Genomic DNA, 25446 nt, shown 5'->3' with positions numbered 1-25446 from the left:
TATATTTATTTATTTCCAGATTTCCTCCTCCTGCCTGCGTCCCATGTGTACCGAGTAGGGCTGCACGATATATCGATATATCGGTGAACATATCGGAATCGGACGATGCAAAACCAATGCCAAAGCTGACGTGCATACCTATATAACGTATGACGCAATGAAGCCACGTAAAATGTAGAGCTACATGTGCAACACAGCATTCCTAACCTAACCCACAATGTCTTCTGTGTGGGTTGAGCAGTCAACAAGTCGAGCAGTCATTTGGAAGAGTAAGAACATTTCAGAGAGACAACTAAGGCGAAATCCATTAACGTCAAGATAATACAATGAATTGCCCTTGACAACCAACCGTTCTATGTCATGGGTGATGTTGGCTTTTGCCGACTGGTCGAGCACCAGTACACACTACCAAGTGCGCTATTTACGTTGCCCTACCGGAGTTACACAGTAATAGCGTAACTGCGCCACTGCTAAACACGCGCTAGATAAGCTTTTAATCTGAGAGGGAGACTGCTAGACAGAGGCAGGTAGGGAGAGTGGAAGAGTAGTGGAGAGGGAGACTGCTAGACAGAGGCAGGTAGGGAGAGTGGAAGAGTAGTGGAGAGGGAGACTGCTAGACAGAGGCAGGTAGGGAGAGTGGAAGAGTAGTGGAGAGGGAGACTGCTAGACAGAGGCAGGTAGGGAGAGTGGAAGAGTAGTGGAGAGGGAGACTGCTAGACAGAGGCAGGTAGGGAGAGTGGAAGAGTAGTGGAGAGGGAGACTGCTAGACAGAGGCAGGTAGGGAGAGTGGGAGAGTAGTGGAGAGGGAGACTGCTAGACAGAGGCAGGTAGGGAGAGTGGAAGAGTAGTGGAGAGGGAGACTGCTAGATAGAGGCAGGTAGGGAGAGTGGAAGAGTAGTGGAGAGGGAGACTGCTAGACAGAGGCAGGTAGGGAGAGTGGAAGAGTAGTGGAGAGGGAGACTGCTAGACAGAGGCAGGTAGGGAGAGTGGAAGAGTAGTGGAGAGGGAGACTGCTAGACAGAGGCAGGTAGGGAGAGTGGAAGAGTAGTGGAGAGGGAGACTGCTAGACAGAGGCAGGTAGGGAGAGTGGAAGAGTAGTGGAGAGGGAGACTGCTAGACAGAGGCAGGTAGGGAGAGTGGAAGAGTAGTGGAGAGGGAGACTGCTAGACAGAGGCAGGTAGGGAGAGTGGGAGAGTAGTGGAGAGGGAGACTGCTAGACAGAGGCAGGTAGGGAGAGTGGAAGAGTAGTGGAGAGGGAGACTGCTAGACAGAGGCAGGTAGGGAGAGTGGGAGAGTAGTGGAGAGGGAGACTGCTAGACAGAGGCAGGTAGGGAGAGTGGAAGAGTAGTGGAGAGGGAGACTGCTAGGCAGAGGCAGGTAGGGAGAGTGGGAGAGTAGTGGAGAGGGAGACTGCTAGACAGAGGCAGGTAGGGAGAGTGGAAGAGTAGTGGAGAGGGAGACTGCTAGACAGAGGCAGGTAGGTAGAGTGGGAGAGTAGTGGAGAGGGAGACTGCTAGACAGAGGCAGGTAGGGAGAGTGGGAGAGTAGTGGAGAGGGAGACTGCTAGACAGAGGCAGGTAGAGAGAGTGGAAGAGTAGTGGAGAGGGAGACTGCTAGACAGCGGCAGGTAGGGAGAGTGGAAGAGTAGTGGAGAGGGAGACTGCTAGGCAGAGGCAGGTAGGGAGAGTGGAAGAGTAGTGGAGAGGGAGACTGCTAGGCAGAGGCAGGTAGGGAGAGTGGAAGAGTAGTGGAGAGGGAGACTGCTAGGCAGAGGCAGGTAGGGAGAGTGGGAGAGTAGTGGAGAGGGAGACTGCTAGGCAGAGGCAGGTAGGGAGAGTGGAAGAGTAGTGGAGAGGGAGACTGCTAGACAGAGGCAGGTAGGGAGAGTGGGAGAGTAGTGGAGAGGGAGACTGCTAGACAGAGGCAGGTAGGGAGAGTGGAAGAGTAGTGGAGAGGGAGACTGCTAGGCAGAGGCAGGTAGGGAGAGTGGAAGAGTAGTGGAGAGGGAGACTGCTAGGCAGAGGCAGGTAGGGAGAGTGGGAGAGTAGTGGAGAGGGAGACTGCTAGACAGAGGCAGGTAGGGAGAGTGGGAGAGTAGTGGAGAGGGAGACTGCTAGACAGAGGCAGGTAGAGAGAGGGAAGAGTAGTGGAGAGGGAGACTGCTAGACAGCGGCAGGTAGGGAGAGTGGAAGAGTAGTGGAGAGGGAGACTGCTAGGCAGAGGCAGGTAGGGAGAGTGGAAGAGTAGTGGAGAGGGAGACTGCTAGGCAGAGGCAGGTAGGGAGAGTGGAAGAGTAGTGGAGAGGGAGACTGCTAGGCAGAGGCAGGTAGGGAGAGTGGGAGAGTAGTGGAGAGGGAGACTGCTAGGCAGAGGCAGGTAGGGAGTGGAAGAGTAGTGGAGAGGGAGACTGCTAGACAGAGGCAGGTAGGGAGAGTGGGAGAGTAGTGGAGAGGGAGACTGCTAGACAGAGGCAGGTAGGGAGAGTGGAAGAGTAGTGGAGAGGGAGACTGCTAGGCAGAGGCAGGTAGGGAGAGTGGAAGAGTAGTGGAGAGGGAGACTGCTAGGCAGAGGCAGGTAGGGAGAGTGGAAGAGTAGTGGAGAGGGAGACTGCTAGACAGAGGCAGGTAGGGAGAGTGGGAGAGTAGTGGAGAGGGAGACTGCTAGACAGAGGCAGGTAGGGAGAGTGGAAGAGTAGTGGAGAGGGAGACTGCTAGGCAGAGGCAGGTAGGGAGAGTGGGAGAGTAGTGGAGAGGAGACTGCTAGGCAGAGGCAGGTAGGGAGAGTGGAAGAGTAGTGGAGAGGGAGACTGCTAGACAGAGGCAGGTAGGGAGAGTGGGAGAGTAGTGGAGAGGGAGACTGCTAGGCAGAGGCAGGTAGGGAGAGTGGAAGAGTAGTGGAGAGGGAGACTGCTAGGCAGAGGCAGGTAGGGAGAGTGGGAGAGTAGTGGAGAGGGAGACTGCTAGACAGAGGCAGGTAGGGAGAGTGGAAGAGTAGTGGAGAGGGAGACTGCTAGGCAGAGGCAGGTAGGGAGAGTGGGAGAGTAGTGGAGAGGGAGACTGCTAGACAGAGGCAGGTAGGGAGAGTGGGAGAGTAGTGGAGAGGGAGACTGCTAGGCAGAGGCAGGTAGGGAGAGTGGAAGAGTAGTGGAGAGGGAGACTGCTAGGCAGAGGCAGGTAGGGAGAGTGGAAGAGTAGTGGAGAGGGAGACTGCTAGGCAGAGGCAGGTAGGGCAGTGGGAGAGTAGTGGAGAGGGAGACTGCTAGACAGAGGCAGGTAGGGAGAGTGGGAGAGTAGTGGAGAGGGAGACTGCTACACAGAGGCAGGTAGGGAGAGTGGGAGAGTAGTGGAGAGGGAGACTGCTAGACAGAGGCAGGTAGGGAGAGTGGAAGAGTAGTGGAGAGGGAGACTGCTAGACAGAGGCAGGTAGGGAGAGTGGGAGAGTAGTGGAGAGGGAGACTGCTAGACAGAGGCAGGTAGGGAGAGTGGAAGAGTAGTGGAGAGGGAGACTGCTAGACAGAGGCAGGTAGGGAGAGTGGGAGAGTAGTGGAGAGGGAGACTGCTAGACAGAGGCAGGTAGGGAGAGTGGGAGAGTAGTGGAGAGGGAGACTGCTACACAGAGGCAGGTAGGGAGAGTGGGAGAGTAGTGGAGAGGAGACTGCTACACAGAGGCAGGTAGGGAGAGTGGGAGAGTAGTGGAGAGGGAGACTGCTACACAGAGGCAGGTAGGGAGAGTGGGAGAGTAGTGGAGAGGGAGACTGCTAGACAGAGGCAGGTAGGGGGAGTGGAAGAGTAGTGGAGAGGGAGACTACTAGACAGAGGCAGGTAGGGAGAGTGGGAGAGTAGTGGAGAGGGAGACTGCTAGACAGGGGCAGGTAGGGAGAGTGGGAGAGTAGTGGAGAGGGAGACTGCTAGACAGAGGCAGGTAGGGAGAGTGGGAGAGTAGTGGAGAGGGAGACTGCTAGACAGAGGCAGGTAGGGAGAGTGGGAGAGTAGTGGAGAGGGAGACTGCTAGACAGAGGCAGAGAGAGAATGTAAGGCAGGGGAAGTATATACAGACTACTTTATACAGTAGGTCCCTCCCCTGATTTAAATTCCCTCAGAAACTCTGTGACATCATTAACCTACAGTAAAACAGTCCTGTGAGAGGAACGGTTGGTTTAATGACTCCAGCATGTTTCAATTGGTTACCTTGGATACCCTCGGTTTCCTACGCAAACTGACCAGCTTTTGCCAAAACACACATCGAGGCTGTGAGAGAAATGGGAAACTGATACCTATAACTCACCACTGAGGTGTGGTTTAGCCCCTCTTTCACCAACTGGGACCATTTTCACAAACCATAACCTAAGTTCTAGATTGTGTGTACCCAGTATTGGTATAGGCTGATGAGAACTTCCTACCAGGTTCCTCTAGACTGTTCTGTTACTTCAACAGTCCCCTCCCCTCTTGAAACACCTGTATGTTGAATGTTGAACAGAGTGTATGAGGCAGGTATAGATGGGTTAACGAGCTCCTAGCTCCCAAAGAGAGCACATTGTGTTTAGCAACATTGCAGGGGCAGGCACTTCTCCCTCCTGCTCTCGTTAAACATTTATTTAAGAGGAGGGTTAAAAAAACACAGATCCCCCATGGGGCGTCACACAAACACACAAACCCAATTATTGATACAATTTATTTCTAATATTATTGAAATTCCTCTTCTGTTAATTGCTGCTGTGGTGGTTGGAGCGCGTGCTGCTATTTGCATTTCTGGGCCCTGTTAAGCAGTGTTAAGCTGCAACAGTATGTAGCTATGGCAGCGTGGCTGTCGGCAACACAGAAATCAGCGTAGCAGCGAATATCGCGAGGGTAGAGATCAAATGAGTCACTCTCGACGACATCACAAACAACAAGCGTGAATTTACATGACAAGATCATGTACCCATGGGGAGGGGGGGTGTTCTAATTGTGCTTTTTCTAAATGAGAGCTTCTATTTTTCTAAGGAATGGCACCTCCACACAAAGCAAACAGGGTGCAAGGGACCTCGGGGAACACACGCAGACCCCCCTATCAGACAAAGAACCTACCACAGCCTGTTCATACGACCCCAAACACACACACACAACTGTGCTCCTGTCTACCCAGGGGAGGGCCTTTCATTAACAAAGAGACTGCAGGTAAGGCAGCCTCAGTCTAGAGCCGTGTCCTTCTGTTAGCACACTGCAGAGTACGGTGCTATAGTGTTAGACACAGACAGAAAGACAGGCTGGAGAGAGATAAATGGTTGCTATATTATGCAGATCGGATAATGAACAATCTAACAGTAAGTGTGTGAGCTATATGAGAGAGCGCTGCAGACCGAACCAGAGAGAGAGCGCAGCAGAGAGAGACTGATGGAGAGAAAGAGAGCGCAGCAGAGAGAGACTGATGGAGAGAAAGAGAGCGCAGCAGAGAGAGACTGATGGAGAGAAAGAGAGACTGCAGCAGAGAGAGACTGATGGAGAGAAAGAGAGCGCAGCAGAGAGAGACTGATGGAGAGAAAGAGAGCGCAGCAGAGAGAGACTGATGGAGAGAAAGAGGGAGCGCAGCAGAGAGAGATTGATGGAGAGAAAGAGAGCTGCAGCAGAGAGAGACTGATGGAGAGAAAGAGAGCGCAGCAGAGAGAGACTGATGGAGAGAAAGAGGGAGCGCAGCAGAGAGAGACTGATGGAGAGAAAGAGACTGCGCAGCAGAGAGAGACTGATGGAGAGAAAGAGAGCGCAGCAGAGAGAGACTGATGGAGAGAAAGAGAGCAGCAGAGAGAGACTGATGGAGAGAAAGAGAGCGCAGCAGAGAGAGACTGATGGAGAGAAAGAGAGCGCAGCAGAGAGAGACTGATGGAGAGAAAGAGAGACTGCAGCAGAGAGAGACTGATGGAGAGAAGAGAAGGGAGACTATAGGAGAAGCGCAGCAGAGAGAGACTGATGGAGAGAAAGAGAGCGCAGCAGAGAGAGACTGATGGAGAGAAAGAGAGCGCAGCAGAGAGAGACTGAGGAGAGAAAGAGAGCGCAGCAGAGAGAGATTGATGGAGAGAAAGAGAGCGCAGCAGAGAGAGACTGATGGAGAGAAAGAGAGCGAGCAGAGAGAGACTGATGGAGAGAAAGAGAGCGCTGCTACAGAGAGAGACTGATGGAGGGAGAAAGAGAGCGCAGGCAGGTAGAGACTGATGGAGAGAAAGAGAGCGCAGAGGCAGAGAGAGACTGATGGAGAGAAAGAGAGCGCAGCAGAGAGAGACTGATGGAGAGAAAGAGAGCGCAGCAGAGAGAGACTGATGGAGAGAAAGAAACTCTGTGAGCAGAGAGAGACTGATGGAGAGAAAGAGAGCGCAGCAGAGAGAGACTGATGGAGAGAAAGAGAGCTTTAGCAGAACACACATCGAGACTGATGGAGAGAAATGAGAAACGCAGCAGATAGAGACTGATGGAGAGAAAGAGAGCGCAGCAGAGAGAGACTGATGGAGAGAAAGAGAGCGCAGCAGAGAGAGACTGATGGAGAGAAAGAGAGCGCAGCAGAGAGAGACTGATGGAGAGAAAGAGAGCGCAGCAGAGAGAGACTGATGGAGAGAAAGAGAGCGCAGCAGAGAGAGACTGATGGAGAGAAAGAGAGCGCAGCAGAGAGAGACTGATGGAGAGAAAGAGAGCGCAGCAGAGAGAGATTGATGGAGAGAAAGAGAGCGCAGCAGAGAGAGACTGATGGAGAGAAAGAGAGCGCAGCAGAGAGAGATTGATGGAGAGAAAGAGAGCGCAGCAGAGAGAGATTGATGGAGAGAAAGAGAGCGCAGCAGAGAGAAACAGATTGATGGAGAGAAAGAGACCGCAGCAGACAAAGATTGATGGAGAGAAAGAGAGCGCAGCAGAGAGAGACTGATGGAGAAAGAGAGCAGCAGCAGAGAGAGATTGATGGAGAGAAAGAGAGCGCAGCAGAGAGATTGATGGAGAGAAAAATGGTTGCTATATTATGCAGATCGGATAATGAACAATCTAACAGTAAGTGTGTGAGCAGATGCAGAGAGATTGATGGAGAGAAAGAGAGAGAGCGCAGCAGAGAGAGATTGATGGAGAGAAAGAGAGCACTGGAGAGAGAGTGGTAAAGGGGGAGAGAGAGCAAGTGGTCTCACCTGGGCCCAGCTCCAATGCAGCCGTCTGCAGGAGAGGTAGACACAGAATACCTAATGTGTGTGGAGTTGCTCCCCTGGCCAGGAGAGGAGGGCCGCACAGCCCTGCTGCTGGCCCCCGGCCATTCTGTCTGATTGTCTTTTACACTTAAGGGATAAAATCCTGCTCTCCCCTCTCCCACTGGAAGCCATTAGCAGCCCCCCCATTTGCAGATGTGTGTGTGTTGTACAGAGCATGTGTGAGTGTATGAATGTCAATGCATCCGATAGTGTGTGTGAGTATACAGGCCTGTGTGTGTGTGTGTGTGTATGTGTGTACCAGAGTATGTGTGGTTCTTTTAGAACAAAACTGCGCGCAACACCTTGGGAGCCTACCCGACAGGAAGCAGGAGTTTGTTGTGGCCCAGAGCAGAGCCCTGCTAGAGCCTCCGTCAGATCCCTTCATTAACATGGATTCACAGGCCCACCACCCAGGCCCTGCACCACCTTACCACAGCACATACCCACCACACTACACAGCATCGCAACAAGCAGCTATGGCGCAGTCCACACACAATCAGGCCTCTTGTCCACAGAGCTACACACACACACACACACACACACACACACACACACACACACACACACACACACACACACACACACACACACACACACACACACACACACACACACACACACACACACACACACACACACACACACACACACACACACACACACACACACACACACACACCATTTGTAATCCCCATCCCATTGTACCTGAATGATGGCGGTTTCATCTCCACACATAAGGTGGAGCTCCATCACTATAAATGTGTAAAACAGACAGAGAGAAAAAGAGAGTGCCTCCCTCCTCATCCTCATAAGACAGAAACATGAAAGTTCTCTCTGTTCTCTTTTAAAAGCATTTGGGTGTTCACTTCACTTCAACTCACATACCAGGTCAGACTGGTAGAATGCAAGCTGAACAAACCCAAGACAGACAGAACACTAACATCTAAGGGCTGCCTAACTATTTTGTGTGGCTGATTACTGTCCTGCACTTGTGTCTTCTCAAACATAATGGTCCTGTATGACTGCTCCTCACACACTGCACTGAGCTATAGATATAGTTTTTCCATAGACATAGCAGAGGGAAAGACGGCAGGGCTTGGGTTTCAAGATAATTAATAAAAGATAAAAGCCTGGCTTGTTCTGCATGGCTTAATGGATTTTAATAGCTGGGAGAATGATGTGGACATGCACAGTGCAGTCTGCATCTGATGGACCAAACTCCCCTAGGGAGCAAGCAATGCTACTGACTGTACACATCTGCTCACACACACAGCCCTGCTCACCTGATCTGACACACACACACACACACACACACACACACACACACACACACACACACACACACACACACACACACACACACACACACACACACACACACACACACACACACACACACACACACACACACACACACACACACACACACACACAGCCCTGCTCACCTGATCTGACACACACACACCCACCACACACACACACACACACACACACACACACACACACACACACACACACACACACACACACACACACACACACACACACACACACACACACACACACACACACACACACACACACACACACACACACACACACACACACAGCCCTGCTCACCTGATTTGACACACACACACAGCCCTGCTCAACTGACCTGACACACACACACACACACACACACACACACACACACACACACACACACACACACACACACACACACACACACACACACACACACACACACACACACACACACACACACACACACACACACACACACACACACACACACACACACACACACAGCCCTGCTCACCTGATCTGACACACACACACAGCGCTGCTTAACTGAACACACACACACACAAATGCTCTCCCATTCTCCTACACACACATTCACTCATGAAACACTTATTCACTCTGCCTGTCTCACCCTCTCTCATCCTGTAACATACATACACAGTTGGGGATTAGGGCTTGGTGCTAGACTGTGTTCACTCTTGCGGCTCACTGCATCGTGCGGAGACACACAAACACACATAACTGGAATAAAAGAGGATTCCTCTGCCAGTGAAGAGAGCTGAACATCATTGTAGTCTTGACTAGAAGGACAGCAGCCACTGGCACGTTATGATTTCCACAGGGAAAGACTAAACCAACTCACCACTAACAGAAAGACAACAACAACGAAGTCATAACTGAGAAAACATGCCATTCAAAACTAATATTTACAGAGCTAATGTCATTAATCACAGTGATGGGAGAGTAGAGGGCAGCCCATGGCTGTATGTGGTTCTGTGTATCTCAGTTGGTAGAGCATGGCACTTGAAACGCCAGGGTTGTGGGTTCGATTCCCAGGGGGGAACAATATGAAAATGTACATACTACTGTATAAGACTGTCTGCTGAATGACTAAAATGTAAATGTATGCAGCAGCCTGTGGCTTAGTTTATTATTCAACCATTTGTTTTAGCTAGCATGCGTACAACTTGAAAAAGCCATATATGCACATGAATAAAATCATGGAGGACAACACAATGAAGTATGGGACTTATTTCCATTGTGGTCCTCTTGAGACAAGATGGCTAGGCAAGATCCAACATGGTTGAACACAGTATGACAGCTTCACCAGAACGCATGCAGGGCCACATTGTCAGCCCTACCTTCTCCTTGCTCCCCAAACCCCCATCAAATGGGCACAATGACAGGGATGCCAATTCCCAGGGTGCTCCCATTGCGCAAGGGCGGGCTGAGAGAGGATCTCTCATTGGCTGGCTGTAGTGTCCCTCTGGTCTGTGGGGCACTGTGTCACCACTGACCAAGCGTGATGCCAATCTGCAGCCCAAGCCGTCCGGAGCTCTAACTTCAATGGCCTGTCCTCCAAGCCACCGCCATGGGACAGGGACAGAAGCTGATTAACCAAATTCTTTTATCAGTACTGAAACTGCTCTACAGCCCTAAAAACACAAACCATCACCACTGGCCAAAAAAAACACAAATGGGTAAAGGGGGAAAACAGCAGAGAGCTTAGATAGCACAGAGAAAGAACACAAATCCTGACGGGGCCCACAGCTCTGTCTCTCTCACAGAGGACATTGCGGCTCCAAAATCCTGCTGAGCCGTCCAGCTGCTACCCCCCTACCCCCCACTAGCCCCCCCTCTCGTACCCCTACACCCCCCTCTCTACAGGAGCAAGGGTTTATGGGTCTAGAGGCTGGAGGATGCCAGAGAACTGAAGGACAAGCAAGAATGGAAAGAGCTGTAGAGAGAGAGAGGAAGCGAGGATAGGGGTGGAAGAGCTGAGGATGGAAGTGTGGGTGGATGGCTACTATAGCAGCGGTTGTGGGGTTTTAGGTTCTGTTTCCTCAGGCAGGTCTTGGCTGATGCCCTGGGGAGAACCTGGCTAGTTGGAGCCAAGCAGAGCTCTGTGAAGAGCAGGCCGTCTCCCTGGCTTGATCACTCACTCACTTTCTCTCTCTTGCCTGGAGCACGCAAGCAGCAGCACCCACGCCAAGACTCCGCCTTAGGCCCAGCTCTACAACAAGAGGAGCACTGGCAGAACCAACCCCAGACACAAATCGCCAGATACAGGCCTATGCCTTTTCTTCTCAGAGAGAGGCAATGGTGGAGCAGAATGCCTATTACACTCCTCCACAAAGCAGAGTTCCACAGCAGGACAGGATCCACCTGGCTGGTCTCTCAGCGGAGCTGGGCGGTGTCAGGTGTGGAAGGCTCTGATCACTCTGTTCACTGGTTCAAACAGAGACAAACACACAAGTGCACTAAACACGCTCTGTTAGTACAGGGTCTGAAACCATGGTCATGTGAGAGCTGGGATCCTGGTGACTCAGTGGAAGGGAGAAAAGGGCCAAAGGGAAATGGAAGACGGTTTCCTTTAGATAGGCCCATTCTGTTGTTTCCACTCACAGGATAGGTCCCGTGTATTTATTTTCACACACACACACACACATTCCCTTTGTACACATGTCACACTCCTGGCTATGCTGTGACGTGTTTCTCGCTCTTCTCGCCAGCAGGCGTTTCCTGAGGAAAGCCCTGGTTGCAGTGTCAACTCTCCCCCTTCCTTTTGATTCTGTACCCTCTGCGCCTGCCTGCACAATCTTTGTCTCAGGCAGCTAAAGAATCCACACACTCCTCCTTAGATACTGCGCCAAGAGCTTATCAGCCGACAACAAATCCACCTCTCAACACCAAGAGAGCCACACTCAACTTTATATTCACACACACACACACACACACACACACACACACACACACACACACACACACACACACACACACACACACACACACACACACACACACACACACACACACACACACACACACACACACACACACACACACACACACACACACACCCTGACATGCACTCACACAAGCACGTCTCCGTCATGTTAGGGAGCAGGCAACGGAGAAGATTAAAGGGCCTCTCGATCTTCAAATGTGTTTATTTTCTCAACTGTCAGAGCAGAGGGTGAAATGGTTTCAATACACCTCCAGCATGTACATAAAACACCAGAGAGAGAGGAAGAGAGAATGAAGGGGGGATGGAGAGGGGGTAGAAAGAAGGAATAGGAAAACGTGTGAAGACAAAAGCAGACATGATTAAATCACAAGGGCTGCCTCCCGCTGTCATTGAATGCGACACGGGTTCACAACAGAACCCACTGGGGGAGCGACAAAGTATTCACGTTCCAAACGCTACACTATGATGCCGTTAGAAGGGGACGGGACAAAGAAAGAGAGAATTCTGTCCCTGCACCCCCACTAGCTCCCCATCCAAAAAGGCAGCATTTGACTGGTGACCTAGGAGGAGGAGGAGGAGGACGGCCTCTCTGGATTAGAGACCCTCATGAGACCCTCCAGGAATAGATGTGCTGCACAGAGTTACACCAACACCAAACAATACTGTACCCTACTGCTCAGCTGCACCTACAGACAGAGAGACAGACGACACTCATAAAGACATGCACAGAGACAGAGAGAGACGTTCACACAGAGAGACATATGCACATATGTAGAGGGAAACAGACACACAGAGACACACAGACATGCAGAGACATACATACATGCAGAGAAACACAGACATGCAGAGAAACACAGACATGCAAAGAGACAGACACACATACTTAGGGAGATACACACATTCACCGACTCCGAGATGCATACACACACACAGAAACACACAATGACAATGGCATCAGACTCACAGAGGACCCGGGGCTGCTTGGGAGAGAGAGGCAGAATGGGGACCCTTAATTGCCTTATCCTGTAGTACAGGCTGGGGAGTGCTTTTTGACTTGAGATTCCAATTTCATGCTAAGGCATTATTTAGTTTGATACAGACTTGATTAGGCATTACAGCAGGCCCCTTTCTGGAAGAGCTTTGTGGCGCTCATATCACTGGAGGACAGATTAACTCTGCAGTCACGCTCCTTCTGAGACCCACAGCCTCACACTCCTCACACAGCCTGCTGCCGGTCTGCATGCTTGGTGTGGCATGGGAAGGTTCCTCTTATCCCAAAACACAAACACATTCAACGTTCACCAACACTAGTCTCCTCAATCACTGCCACTAAGTATAGCCAGAAAGCCCATGCATAGAAAGGGAAAGGCTTACAGGTGAAGTTGAGGTAAAGGTGCATGAAACTATGCAAAACCCTAATAACTACCAACTACTACTCTTCAGTAGCATTCTCTCAACCAGCTTCACGAGGTAGTCACCTGAAATGCATTTCAATTAACAGGTGTGCCTTAACCCTAACCCTAACCCTAACCCTAAAAGTACATTTGTGGAATTTATTTTCTCCTTAATGTATTTGAGCCAATCAGTTGTGTTGTGACAAGGTAGGGGGGCTATACAGAAGATAGTCCTATTTGGTAAAAGATCAAGTCCATATTATGTCAAGAACAGCACAAATAAGCAAAGAGAAACGGCAGTCCATCATTACTTTAAGACATGAAGGTCAGTCAAAAAGGAAAATTTCAGTTGAAAAAAACATCAAGCGCTATGATGAAAATGGCTCTCATGAGGACTGCCACAAGAAAGCAAGACACAGTATTACCTATGCTGCAAAGAATAAGTTAACTGCACCTCAGATTGCAGCCCAAATAAATGCTTCACAGAGTTCAAGTAACAGACACATCTCAACATCTCAACTGTTCAGAGGAGACTGTGTGAATCAGTCATTCATGGTCGAATTTCTGCAAAGAAACCACTACTAAAGGACACCAATAAGAAGAAGAGACTTGCTTGGGCCAAGAAACATGCGCAATGGACATTAGACAGGTCGAAATCTGTCCTTTGGTCTGAAGAGGCCAAATTTGAGATTTTTGGAGAGTAGGTGAACGAGAGTAGATGATCTCCGCATGTGGGGTTCTCACCATGAAGCATGGAGGAAGAGTTGTGATGGTGTGGGAGAGCTTTGCTGGTGACACTGTCTGTGATTTATTTAGAATTTAAGGCACACTTAACCAGCATGGCTACCATAGCATTCTGCATGGATACGCCGTCCTATCTGGTTTGCAATAAGTGGGACTATCATTTGTTTGTAAAAGGACAATGACCCAAAACACACCTCTAGGCTGTGTAAGGGCTATTTGACCAAAAGGAGAGTGATGGAGTGCTACATCAGATGACTTGGCCTCCACAATCACCCGACAATTGAGATGGATTGGGAGGAGTTGGACTGCAGAGTGAAGGAAAAGCAGCCAACAAGTGCACAGCATATGTGGGAACTCCTTCAAGAATGTTGGAAAAGCATTCCAGGTGAAGCTGGTTGAGAGAATGCCAAGAGTGTGCAAAGCTGTCATCAAGGCAAAGGGTGGCTACTTTGAAGAAACTTAAACATAAAATATATTTTGATTTGTTTAACACTTTTTTCGATACTACATGATTCCATATGTGTTATTTCATAGTTCTGATGTCTTCACTATTATTCTACAATGTAGAAAATAGTAAAAAATAAATAAAGAAAGAAAAACCCTTGAATGAGTAGGTGTGTCCAAACTTTAGACTGGTACTGTATGTTTTGGGAAGAGAAGAGGATGGTCCCTGGACTGCCCATCAACACGGCTGGACCCGCAGGCTGAGACAGGCCTAGACTCTACATTTTTAAAGCAAAGATCCATCAACCAACACACAGGGCCCACAGTCCACAGCCCAGTCCTCTCACTCGGCTATCTCCTAGTCTCTTTCTGCAGACTTTCACTCCATCTCTTAGCCCCTGTTTGATGGTGACATTAAGCATTTATTAGGGGAAAGAAAAACAAGCAAGAAAAAACAGATTTTAGAATGTTCTCCTCTTTTGACTCCTTCCTTCACACACCTTTGTGTAGTCTGAGTGATGGACTCAAAAGCCTCTGAGACACTGACAATACAAAGACAGCCCCAGAGTGGCACATTCTCAGATAGATGGTTCCAGTGCACAGTGCTAAACAGCCATCTCTTCATAAATGCTGCGTGGTTGGCTCAATCAACATTAGACTACAACTAAACTTGCCCTCTTAAACACAAACATCTCTAGCTCTCCCCTGGATACCTCTCTCACACACATCTGCACCCCATTCTCCCACCCACTTCTTATCCTTAACTGACCTGCCGTCTCCTGCCTTGGAGATAGAATAACAAAGAGCTGTGACTCGGAGCTGTGAGCAGAGGCCTCATCCTCATCTTCACACATAAACATATGGACTCAAGCCCTCCCTGTTTCTGGCCATCAACACACCCACTATGTTTCGAGACCGTCATTTAGATCATTTAATTTGACTTTCAATATTTCTCATGTCACATTACTGTTCGAAAATGTGTGAGAAAGAAGGGTGACATTGTGGGGGAGAGAAAGAGGGAGAGTGAACCTTTCCACCATCGCTCTCTTTCTCTCATGGGAACACTATCTGTAAGTAGCTCACCATTCAACAATGCATGTGTGTTAAGTGAGAATGCACCATAGACAAGACTGTAATAGGGAAATGAAAACATATCAGATGTAAATGTAATTTACAATTGACTTGTGAAATTGAGAGCAACTTGTGAAATCAAGAGCGACTCGTTTCTTTCCCGCTCCTCACCCTGCTGTTTGCAAGGTGAATTCTTCTGGGCTCTGTAAGGGGTTCTCGCCTTCTGACAGAGGAGCTGAATGAAAAGAAATAAGAAAAACACGAGTCCTTGACTAAACATCAAGGACTAGTCATTCACAGAGGCCAGCATGAAGGAGGGCCATACGATAAGGGATAATTCTGTCTGAGCTTAAAAGTTTTATGTGGTGCGAGGTTTCAAGTGGGGATGAAGAGAGGCTGTATCACGGCACTATACTGCAAAACACAGAGGAAGAAGGTTCTTACTGTGATGAATGAGAGGATGTATCACGACACTATACTGCAAAACACTGAGGAAGAAGGTTCTTACTGTGATTAATGAGAGGCTGTATCACGGCACTATACTGCAAAACACAGAGGAAGAAGGTTCTTACTGTGATTAATGAGAGGATGTATCACGGCACTATACTGCAAAACACAGAGGAAGAAGGTTCTTACTGTGATTAATGAGAGGATGTATCACGGCACTATACTGCAAAACACAGAGAAAGAAGGTTCTTACTGTGATTAATGAGAAGCTGTATCACAGCACTATACTGCAAAACACAGAGAAAGAAGGTTCTTACTGTGATTAATGAGAAGCTGTATCACGGCACTATACTGCAAAACACAGAGGAAGAAGGTTCTTACTGTGATTAAAGAGAAGCTGTATCACAGCACTATACTGCAAAACACAGAGCAGCGCGTTTCTCAAAACACAAATCTCATTTGTAAATTCTATTAAAGCTCAAAAGACAAAGAAACCTCGTTCAACAGCCTTTTAACCATGACTTCAGGTTATACAATTACAAAGTCCATGGCATGGTGGAGGCAAGCATTGTCATGCTGGGGGATGCCAGCAGGTAGTCTTAAAAGTCCAAGCAGCAGGACCAAGATATATTTTGGACCGCTGAAAAACATTGAAAAGACTAGACTATGAAATGCTGTTCTGTTTTGTCTTCTTCCTAAATGTACTTTATGTTCAATGATTCAAAGAGCTACTTAACAACCCAACACAGCTAATATATACACACAGCCAAAGGCACTCAATCCATTGGAGTAATTTCTGTATGTTTTTAACTCAATGTGTTTTTCAGGGGAAAGGTTTCAGGCACAGTGGAATCAATAGGTTGAGCCGAAGGAAGCTATTGGAGGATTTTTCCTGGTGCGTGCGTGGGCACAGTCAGTCTCCCATCTCCGACCCAGGACTGTTCCAGATACCGGCCCCTGCAGCTCTTTCAGACCCAAACTAGCCCTGGAAGACGCCCTGGAACCAGTCCGGATTCAGACAGGATGGAGGAGCAAGGGCCTGGCCAGCAGGAGGCCTAGCTCCCCCTGGCCAGAGTTCAAGGCAGGCTGCAGGGGTCAACACAGGACCAAAGCTCTTCATTAGACTTCAGCATCAGGCCTCCTCCTCTCCTCCCCCCTCCCCAACAACCACCCTTTAATCATCAGAGCTGGGACGAGGAGCCTTCTGAGGGGGAGGCTGCCCAATAAATATATGCATCAGCCAGGTGTGGTGAAGGTGCTTAATTGCCCCCTTTGCTTATGTTTAATGTACAGCCTACGGAGACACCGTGGGGTCGAGGAGCAGCTGCCTAGAGAAAGCAGCATGAACACAGCCTCACTGTCATCAGGGAGGGCCAAGGAGAGCAACCTGGTCTCAGAGCATTTCATGTCATTCTTTACGTAAATCGGAGAAACACCATTTAGTATGATATGCTACATTTTGTATGGTTACATGAGACAGATTGTTAATTAAGGCAAAAACTAAAGGTTGGGATGGATGTGTGCACGTATAACGCAAACATCTAGCAACCCAAAGGTTGCGAGTTCGAATCTAATCACCCACAACTTTATCATTTTAGCTAATTAGCAACTTTTCAACTCCTTACTATTTTTTAGCTACTGCCCAACTACTTAGCATGTTAGATAACCCTTCACCTCACCCTAACCTTAACCCTTTTAACTAATCGTTCCGCTAACCATAAACTTAACCCTAACTCCTAGCCTAGCTAACATTAGTGAGCTAGCTAACGTTAGCTACCTAGCTAGAATTTGTAACATATATGTTTTTGCAAATTCGTAACATATTGTACGTTTTGCAAATTTGGAACATATGATATGAATTGTAATTCGTAACATATCATACGAAATGTGTGATGGACATCCACAAATGAAAACATACTATACGAAACGTAACATATCATACTAAATGGAGTATCTCGGATTTACTTGCAGAATTATACAACATGCTCTGAGACCAGACTGAGGAAAGAGGAGAGGAGAGCAGTGGGGAAGCAAGGTGAGGAAGATGGGAATGGATGAAAGGAGGAGGAGACAAAATAGGAAGAAAAACTGAACATGAAGACCTCTGCCTACACTGTTGGATCAGACAAACAGCAGTTTTCTGCTCGTGCTGATCTGGCTCTTGCAGCTACCCTCCAGAAGGTTCATGGTTTTGGCCTTCTCTCTCTCTCTGAGGTCAGAGCAGAGCTGGGTCACAGCCCTCTCTTCACATTGGAGACACTGCACTGACATTTACACACAAAACCCATTACTACACTCACATACTCACTGGCTCACAAAGGGCTGCGCTTGACATATCCCATTTACGGAGCCTGCACCGTGCTCAGGCGTTTAGGCTGGTTAACGCTGGGTGTCTGCCACAGATCAGCCTGGTTCAACATCAAACAACAGGTGGGCCATTCCAAATGTCCTCAGGTTAACATTGCACAATAAAGAACATTAAGCAAAATATGAAATCATATCTAATCTCACATTTGGCTTATAGGTTAGAGTGAGAATTGGTCGTTGTGATGCCCTGGTCCTGTACACACAATTTGCACAGGAAGGAGAAGATTTGAAAAAAAATATTTCTGAACGCATTGTTCCAACACATTTTAATCCGCCCACTGCAGCAGCACAATCAGAGTTTCAGAGCGAGGGAACTCAGAGAGGACAGACTCCACAGGGAGGTATTGGTGGGGGAGCTGTAGTTGGCAGGCCAGGGGTAGAGGGGGTCGGGGGGAGCAGAGGAGCAGGAACCAACCACACAAACAGAATTAATAACAGAAGTCACCCTGGCGTTGCTGGCTCTTTAGAAAGGAAGCACAGAGCGGAGAGGGTCCTGAGCCGGCGGCGGTTCCGGCCCAGTAAGTCCAGAGTGCTGATAAACCCTGATGCTAAGTCGGTACAATGGCACAGCCTACGACTGAGCCCATCCATTAAGACAGATCCTTCCATACACACTAGCAGGCAGGCTGCTGATAAGGAATTGTCATTGGCAGACACACTGGCCACAAGGGAGCTCACCCTAACTGGGCACGCGCACATCTCCACACCAGTAGGGTCTGCTGTAGAGCAAGACTACACTACATTACAGGAAGGAAGGATAATAAGCGATTGATTCTCAGGCAACGTTTATTTTAAATATTGGACCACTATAAGCAGGTTAATTAAATGTCCTATATCTAGGACTCTTATAAGTAGAGTGCACTGTACCTTTAAAAATATCCCCTTTCTCCTCTTGAAAAAGTGCAAAATGCATATAATATTGGGCAAACTAATAGGCTCTATAAAAAAAAGACTACCGCTGTGGCTGAACAATGACCAATTACTTTTTTTGCCATATCAAAATACAAAGTACAAGACAAAATTGCTCTCCCTGCAGTGCAGTCAATGAACATTTTACAAAGGCTTAGAAAAATCTATTTTGAGGTTCACCTACCAATAACACAGGTCAACAGTCTTCTATACTTACAAATTGCAACAATGAATGGTAAAAGACATTACATGCCTGCTGCCAGTTAACAGAACGCACAATGATAATATCATAATGTGAAAGTGACAGACCAGACTATGTATTATTCCCTGTCTTACACATAGACACACACGCACGTGCGCACACACACACACAGAATAAAGACAGGGGAGCAGGCTCTCGACACTTAATCAGTCCTGTGGTAATTCACGTCACTGTTTTAGAACAGCCTGTTGACCAATGAAACTTTGGCTATGCTGCCAAAAGCCTAGGTGACAATAAAAGAGCAATTGAATGTTGAAAACATATGGTCTCAGGATGACAGGTGGTCCTTCTGTAGCTCAGTTGTTAGAGCATGGCGCTTGTAACGCCAGGGTAGTGGGTTCGATCCCCGGGACCACCCATACGTAGAATGTATGCACACATGACTGTAAGTCGCTTTGGATAAAAGCGTCTGCTAAATGGCATATATATTATTATTATATTATTATATTATTATATTATAGAGGGTTGTCAGGGATAGGCTTCATGCACACACATACTTTAAAAAAAAACTAAACTAGATCAATCCAAAACAAAATATACAGCAGTAATACTTGCAATAAGATGCTAACCTATGTATTATTAACACTGTAATTATAATGAATACAAATATTTACACACATGCAACAATTTCAAAGATTTTACAGAGAGAATTCATATGAGGAAATCAGTCAATTTAAATAAATTACTTTGGCCCTAATCTATGGATGTCACATGACTGGGAATACAGATATGCATCTGTTGGTCACAGGCACCTTAAAAAAAGGTAGGGGCGTGGATCAGAAAACCAATCCGTATCTGACGTGATCACCATTTGCCTCATGCAGCACAACATATCTCCTTAGCATAGAGTTGACCAGGCTGTTGATCGTGACTTGAGGAATGTTGTCCCAGTTCTCTTCAATGGTTGTGTGAAGTAGCTGAATATTGGCGGGAACTGGAACACGCTGTCGTACACGTTGATCCAGAGCATCCCATATATACTCAATGGGTGATATGTCTGGTGATATACAGGCCATGGAAGAACTGGGACATTTTCAGCTTCCAGGAATTGTGTACAGATCCTTGCGACATGGGGCAGTGCATTATCATGCTGAAACATGAGGGGATGACGGTGGATGAATGGCACGACAATGGGCCTCAGGATCTCAACATGGTATCTCTGTGCATTCAAATTGCCATTGATAAAATGCAATAGTGTTCATTATCCATAGCTTATGCCTGTCCATACCATAACCCCACCACCATGGGGCACTCTGTCAACAACAAACTGCTCGACCACACGACGCTATACACATGGTCTGCGGTGGTGAGGCCGGTTGGACGTACTACTAAATTCTCCTAAAACGACAATCGAGGCAACTTATGGTAGAGAAATTAACATGACATTTTCTAGCAACAGTTCTGGTGGACATTCCAGCAGTCAGCATGCCAATTGCACGCTCCCTCAAAACTTTGAGACATCTGTGGCATTGTGTTGTGTGACAATGCCAGCACAAGGTGCATCTGTGTAATGATCATGATGTTTAATCAGCTTCTTGATATGCCACACCTGTCAGGTCAATGGAAAATCTTGGCAAAGGAGAAATGCTCACTAACAGGCATGTAAACAAATTTGTGCACAAAGTTTGAGAGAAATAAGGTTTTTGTGCGTATGGAACTTTTTCTCCCTAATTCTGATCTTGTCTCATTGCTGCAACTCCCCAACGGGATCGGGAGGTAAAGTTTGAGTCATGAGTCCTCCAAAACATGACCCACCAAACCGACAAGGAGTCGCTAGAGCGCGATGAGCCAAGTAAAGCCCCCCCGGCCAAACCCACCCCTGACCCGGATGACGCTGAGCCAATTGTGCGCCACCCTATGGGACTCCAGATCACTGCTGGTTGTGATACAGCCCGGGATCAAACCCTGGTCTGTAGTGACGCCTCTAGCACTGGGATGCAGTGCCTTAGACTGCTGTGCCACTTGTGAGGACCTGGAATATTTCTGGAATGTTTTATTTCAGCTCATGAAACATGGGACCAACACTTTACATGTTGCGTTTATATTTTTATTCTGTATATTTGAGTACCAACATCGTTGTTACATTGTGGTCAATTGCTTTGTAATTGCATAGTAATGGACTTTAGCTTTTTGCTATTACAAACTATGCAATAAAATAAGTCATTTTTCTTCTTGTATAATTATAAACTCTCAACTATTGCTATGCAATTTAATTGTGATTACTGAAGTGCAATGTCACATGTTAATACAATGTTGTTACTTAGGTAATTTAACTGTTACTACAAAGGTGTACAAGTAATTTAACAATCTAACCATAATGTAGATTGAGACATAACTCAACTGCAACATTTAAGTACTATTATGTCAACATAAAATGGACACACAAAATAATATCTAAACTCCCGAATCCAGTGGAGACAGCAATTAAAGTCTTGGCCGGGTGAAGCTATCAATGGATTACGATTTGTTTTACATTTCACTGCAATTTAGAAAAATGTTGAATTGATAGCTTGTGAAAACAGAGTAGTACTGGTGGAATTTGATGTGGAATGAGGTGGAAAAGCACAAGGGAGGCGGAGTGGAAATGATGCCTTTAGCCTTGGATCCCTACTCTCTCAGCTAGTCCTAGACAAGCCTTGTTCCAGCATCTCTTTCTCCCACATCACAGGTTAAAGGTCCAATTTGATTTGATTGACTGTAAACAACATTGTGGAAAATAAAAAAGTGCTCTCTCCCTCCCTTCCTGTCATCTGCACTCATTCCCACTTAATGTCCTGTAAATGAAGAGGATTTATTAATGTGTAATTATCACTACATAATGCATGAAATACTCATGGGGATGGGGGAGATATGAAACAGAAATGCCCCGGCCAGGCACTCTACGCAAAGACACACATTAAAAAAGGATTAATGGGGATAAATAATATTTTGATAAGAAGCGCTCGCTGCCCTCTTTCCTCCATCCCTCCCCATTAGTAAAAGAGCCAATCATAGATATTGACACAACCTCAATTAGCCATCTACAATTAGGATAGAAAACCACTGATAATAACAAGGATTGGTGCTTTCCACAATCCTTTTTTCATCTTGGATGTCTGACTGTCTGTGTGTAGCAAACTAGGAATAAATATGATTCTCAATGTGTTGTTTCTGCTTTGGCATCGACAGGCACTCTTTGGAGTTGAGTGAGCGAGCAGGTGAGAGACAACGGGACATGAAAAACACGAATAATCCCCGGTGAATGCCTTGAACCACTCTGCTGCTCACTCATAATTTGAGAACATGCCAGGCCGTGGGAAAGGTGTTGTGGGGTGATAGCAACAGAACACATCTTAGTTACACATAGAGCTGCTGTGCATCACTGACTAAGCAAAAGCTTTGTTTATTCAAAGCCACAAGCTGAAGCTGCTCAACACACTTAGGATACAAAACAGTACAAAGACTAGCATTCTTTACCCTGCAGGGAAATTAGGATTACTTTCAGACGTGGAATATGTACTTGTAATCATTGTACTTCATCAATTTATGAAATTGTTAAAATAATCAAGTGATCTCTTTCCCCTCATTCAGCTTACATTATCTTTTTTTTCATGCTTTGAAACAGTGGATCCTTAGTACAGACAGATTATAAAGTGACCCGTATTTTGTAGTAAAAGTTAATTTGGCTCATTTTGCCTCTGGCTGCATTTACACAGGCATCCTGAGAGGTCATGACGTCAAGCTCTGGTGACTCAGAACCAGACCAGCCACTGTGGTCATCAACACAGCTTCAACTTGCCATTAGTCTTGGTGAACAAGTCACTACATTTACAGAGTGCATGCATTAAAACATATAATTTAAACAATGTAGGCCTTATAATCCTTCCACCATAAACATTGCATATTGTTGCCATCAATTACATAGAACAAAATGACTAATTGGGGGAGGGGTAACCTAATAATTCTGGACCACATGGCCACCCCATTGCCCATCTGGTTTCCCTAGGCCTTGTTTACACAGACAGCTCAATTCGGATATTTTTGCCAATACTTGACCATTCAGATCCGATCTTTTGCCAATGTTGGGCAAAAAAAACATATGTGGGCTGCATGTGTAAACGCAGCCAGATGCAAAACGAGCCAAATGCCCAAATGAACTTTTACTAGAAAATACGGGTCACCAAGAAAATGGTCTATCAACTAAAACACAAACAAATGTGCCCATGCATTTATCACGGTGATGGGAAAACAACATGTGCACGATGTGGGCATGCATGGGCAGCAAACGGGTCACGTGGCACGGGTGACAATAATTACGCACACATCAACAATACTGGTGAGCAGTAGCTAATGAAACAAACACGTTGTAGTCTAGTCGGGTATTGAATGTGGTCCCATTTTACAATCGATTAAGTAATTAGCTGACCAGGGAACGCCTGAGTGACTATTGTAACAGTACAGAGAGTTGTCTATGATAGACCAGGTACATGTTCTATGATTTATTTTACTTTACGTTGCTCAGGCTTTGTTTGGCAAAATATATATAATAAAGACAACATTTAAAACTATATTTAAATATTTGAATTTCACAGTATTCGGCAAATGATGCAAGGAAATATTATTATTGGTTATGCGTCTACTCGTGAGTATGTCTCCAGTCTCTCCATAAAATAAAATGTCAAAACACTTACCTTTTACGGAACGCGGTTTAGCCTGTTTTCGTCTAGACATCTCTGGGCTGATATTATTTTCTTCTCGTGTAGATCTCTAATGCTTTGCGAATACTGTCATACAGATGGATACTTTAGCTGGCGTTTTTCACTTCTTTGCCTGTTGCAATGCGGCAACTTCAGACTCTGATAGTAGCCTATAATCCAGTTAAAATGAGGTAGGTACAATTAAGAGCTGTGGAGAGGCGCATTGCCCGGATACTCCAGCAATTTAACTTCTTCAGCTGGACTCAACCTGTAGAATTGACGGAACAACTTGTCTTTCTCTCTGGGTCCGTAGCGACAGTATGTATCTTTTGTTCCTTTTATGTTCGTTGGCGACTGCGCGACTTTATCCGTAGAGTTTCAAGAGACAGCCAAAGCCAAATGACAGGCGTGCGATGCGGTAACACCTGATCGGCAGTTAGAAAGGTGCCAGCCACTACGTCCAAATAATGTGAATACCTGACTACACAATTCTAGATTTCTGTTCAAACAAGCTTTACATTTTTTATTTTTCCTCCTGTGCTTCTTGAGGTTGTTCTCGGAACTAAGTCGTTCTCCCTGATCTTGCGAACACCAAACCTCCCTCCTCCGTCCGTCCGTTATTTTTCAGAAGGTGACATGGGCAATGCAACCTTACCCAGCATTTTCTCCATTGGGGATTTGTTGAAATATCTCCCTTTGTAATTTCATTCATATACCCAGTGAAATGTTTGCGGTCGCTAGCCTCTTTCTCCCCTTTTCTTTGTCCTGACTCTGGTCTTCCCTCCGCCTCCCGATCCGACTACTGGCGGGGCTGCAGCGCAGACACACATAATAAAGCCAGGCTTGGCTGGAAATGTAGCTGTGTCCCAGCAGGAGGATGTGAGAGTAGGGTCCCGGCGGGGGAGCGCTCTGATCCCGCTGGGAGCACTGCACAGCCTGGGTTGAGCAGACAGAGCGAGCCAACAGCACCAAACCATGGTCAGCCATGGAAACTGCAGCTTAACTTTGAGCACAGATTGGGGAAAAAACACGGAGTTTGGAGGAACTCTGAAGAGCGCATGAAAAATACGGACTGGATTTGGTTTTAGTCCTTTAAATCTTAAATGTTTGCATGTGATGTTGAAATGCGTTTTGTAAAAGTAGCTGGTCTTGAAACGCATCCGTTTATTTCCATGCATTATTTCGATATGTATTAGAAATTAATAATATTGGCTATTATTTTGCCGTGCTTAACAGTGCATAATGGCTTTTTAACGCAGCTTAATACAAAGTCTGTCATTTCATTATTCAGAATGATTTTAAATGTGAAATAATGCGGTGTATTTCTGTGTTGTTTTTTCAAGGGGGTCTGGGCCCTCACCAATGGCTGTATGAATGGGCAAAGTCATCGGTCACGTGACACCATTCATTCCTATGTGAAAAATCAATGAATGTCGAGAGCGGTAAACCCAACGAAGCCCAACGAAGCCGACTGAAGACGAAAGTCGGTCAGTGCAACAGCAGAAAGTCGGATACTGTAGTGCCTTCAAACTCAGCTTTGGACCTCAAAGACAGCTCCACTGCATATTTACTCATTGTTCCCTTCTAATCAGGGGCGATTTTTGAAATTTAACCAGACAAGTCAGTTAAGAACAAATTCTTATTTACAATGATGTCCTACTCCT

General features: G+C 46.9%; 1 protein-coding gene across 4 annotated transcripts in view; it reads right to left on the bottom strand.

Annotated features, from left to right (window-relative positions):
• Positions 1-24717, bottom strand: part of LOC124000249 (zinc finger protein 423) — a 184943-nt gene extending 160226 nt beyond the window's left edge. For all 4 annotated transcript variants that reach the window (XM_046306494.1, XM_046306502.1, XM_046306510.1 and 1 more), the window contains exon 1: positions 23777-24717. In XM_046306494.1, the coding sequence (XP_046162450.1) occupies positions 23777-23816 (40 nt within the window). In that variant the 5' untranslated portion in view covers positions 23817-24717. The remainder of the gene's footprint in view (positions 1-23776) is intronic.
• Positions 24718-25446: the final 729 nt, after the last annotated feature.

Source organism: Oncorhynchus gorbuscha, linkage group LG02, assembly GCF_021184085.1.
Source record: "Oncorhynchus gorbuscha isolate QuinsamMale2020 ecotype Even-year linkage group LG02, OgorEven_v1.0, whole genome shotgun sequence".
NCBI classification, from domain to species: domain Eukaryota; kingdom Metazoa; phylum Chordata; class Actinopteri; order Salmoniformes; family Salmonidae; genus Oncorhynchus; species Oncorhynchus gorbuscha.
The sequence above is the reverse complement of the archived record's forward strand: the minus strand, read 5'-3'. Positions and strand labels throughout refer to the sequence as shown.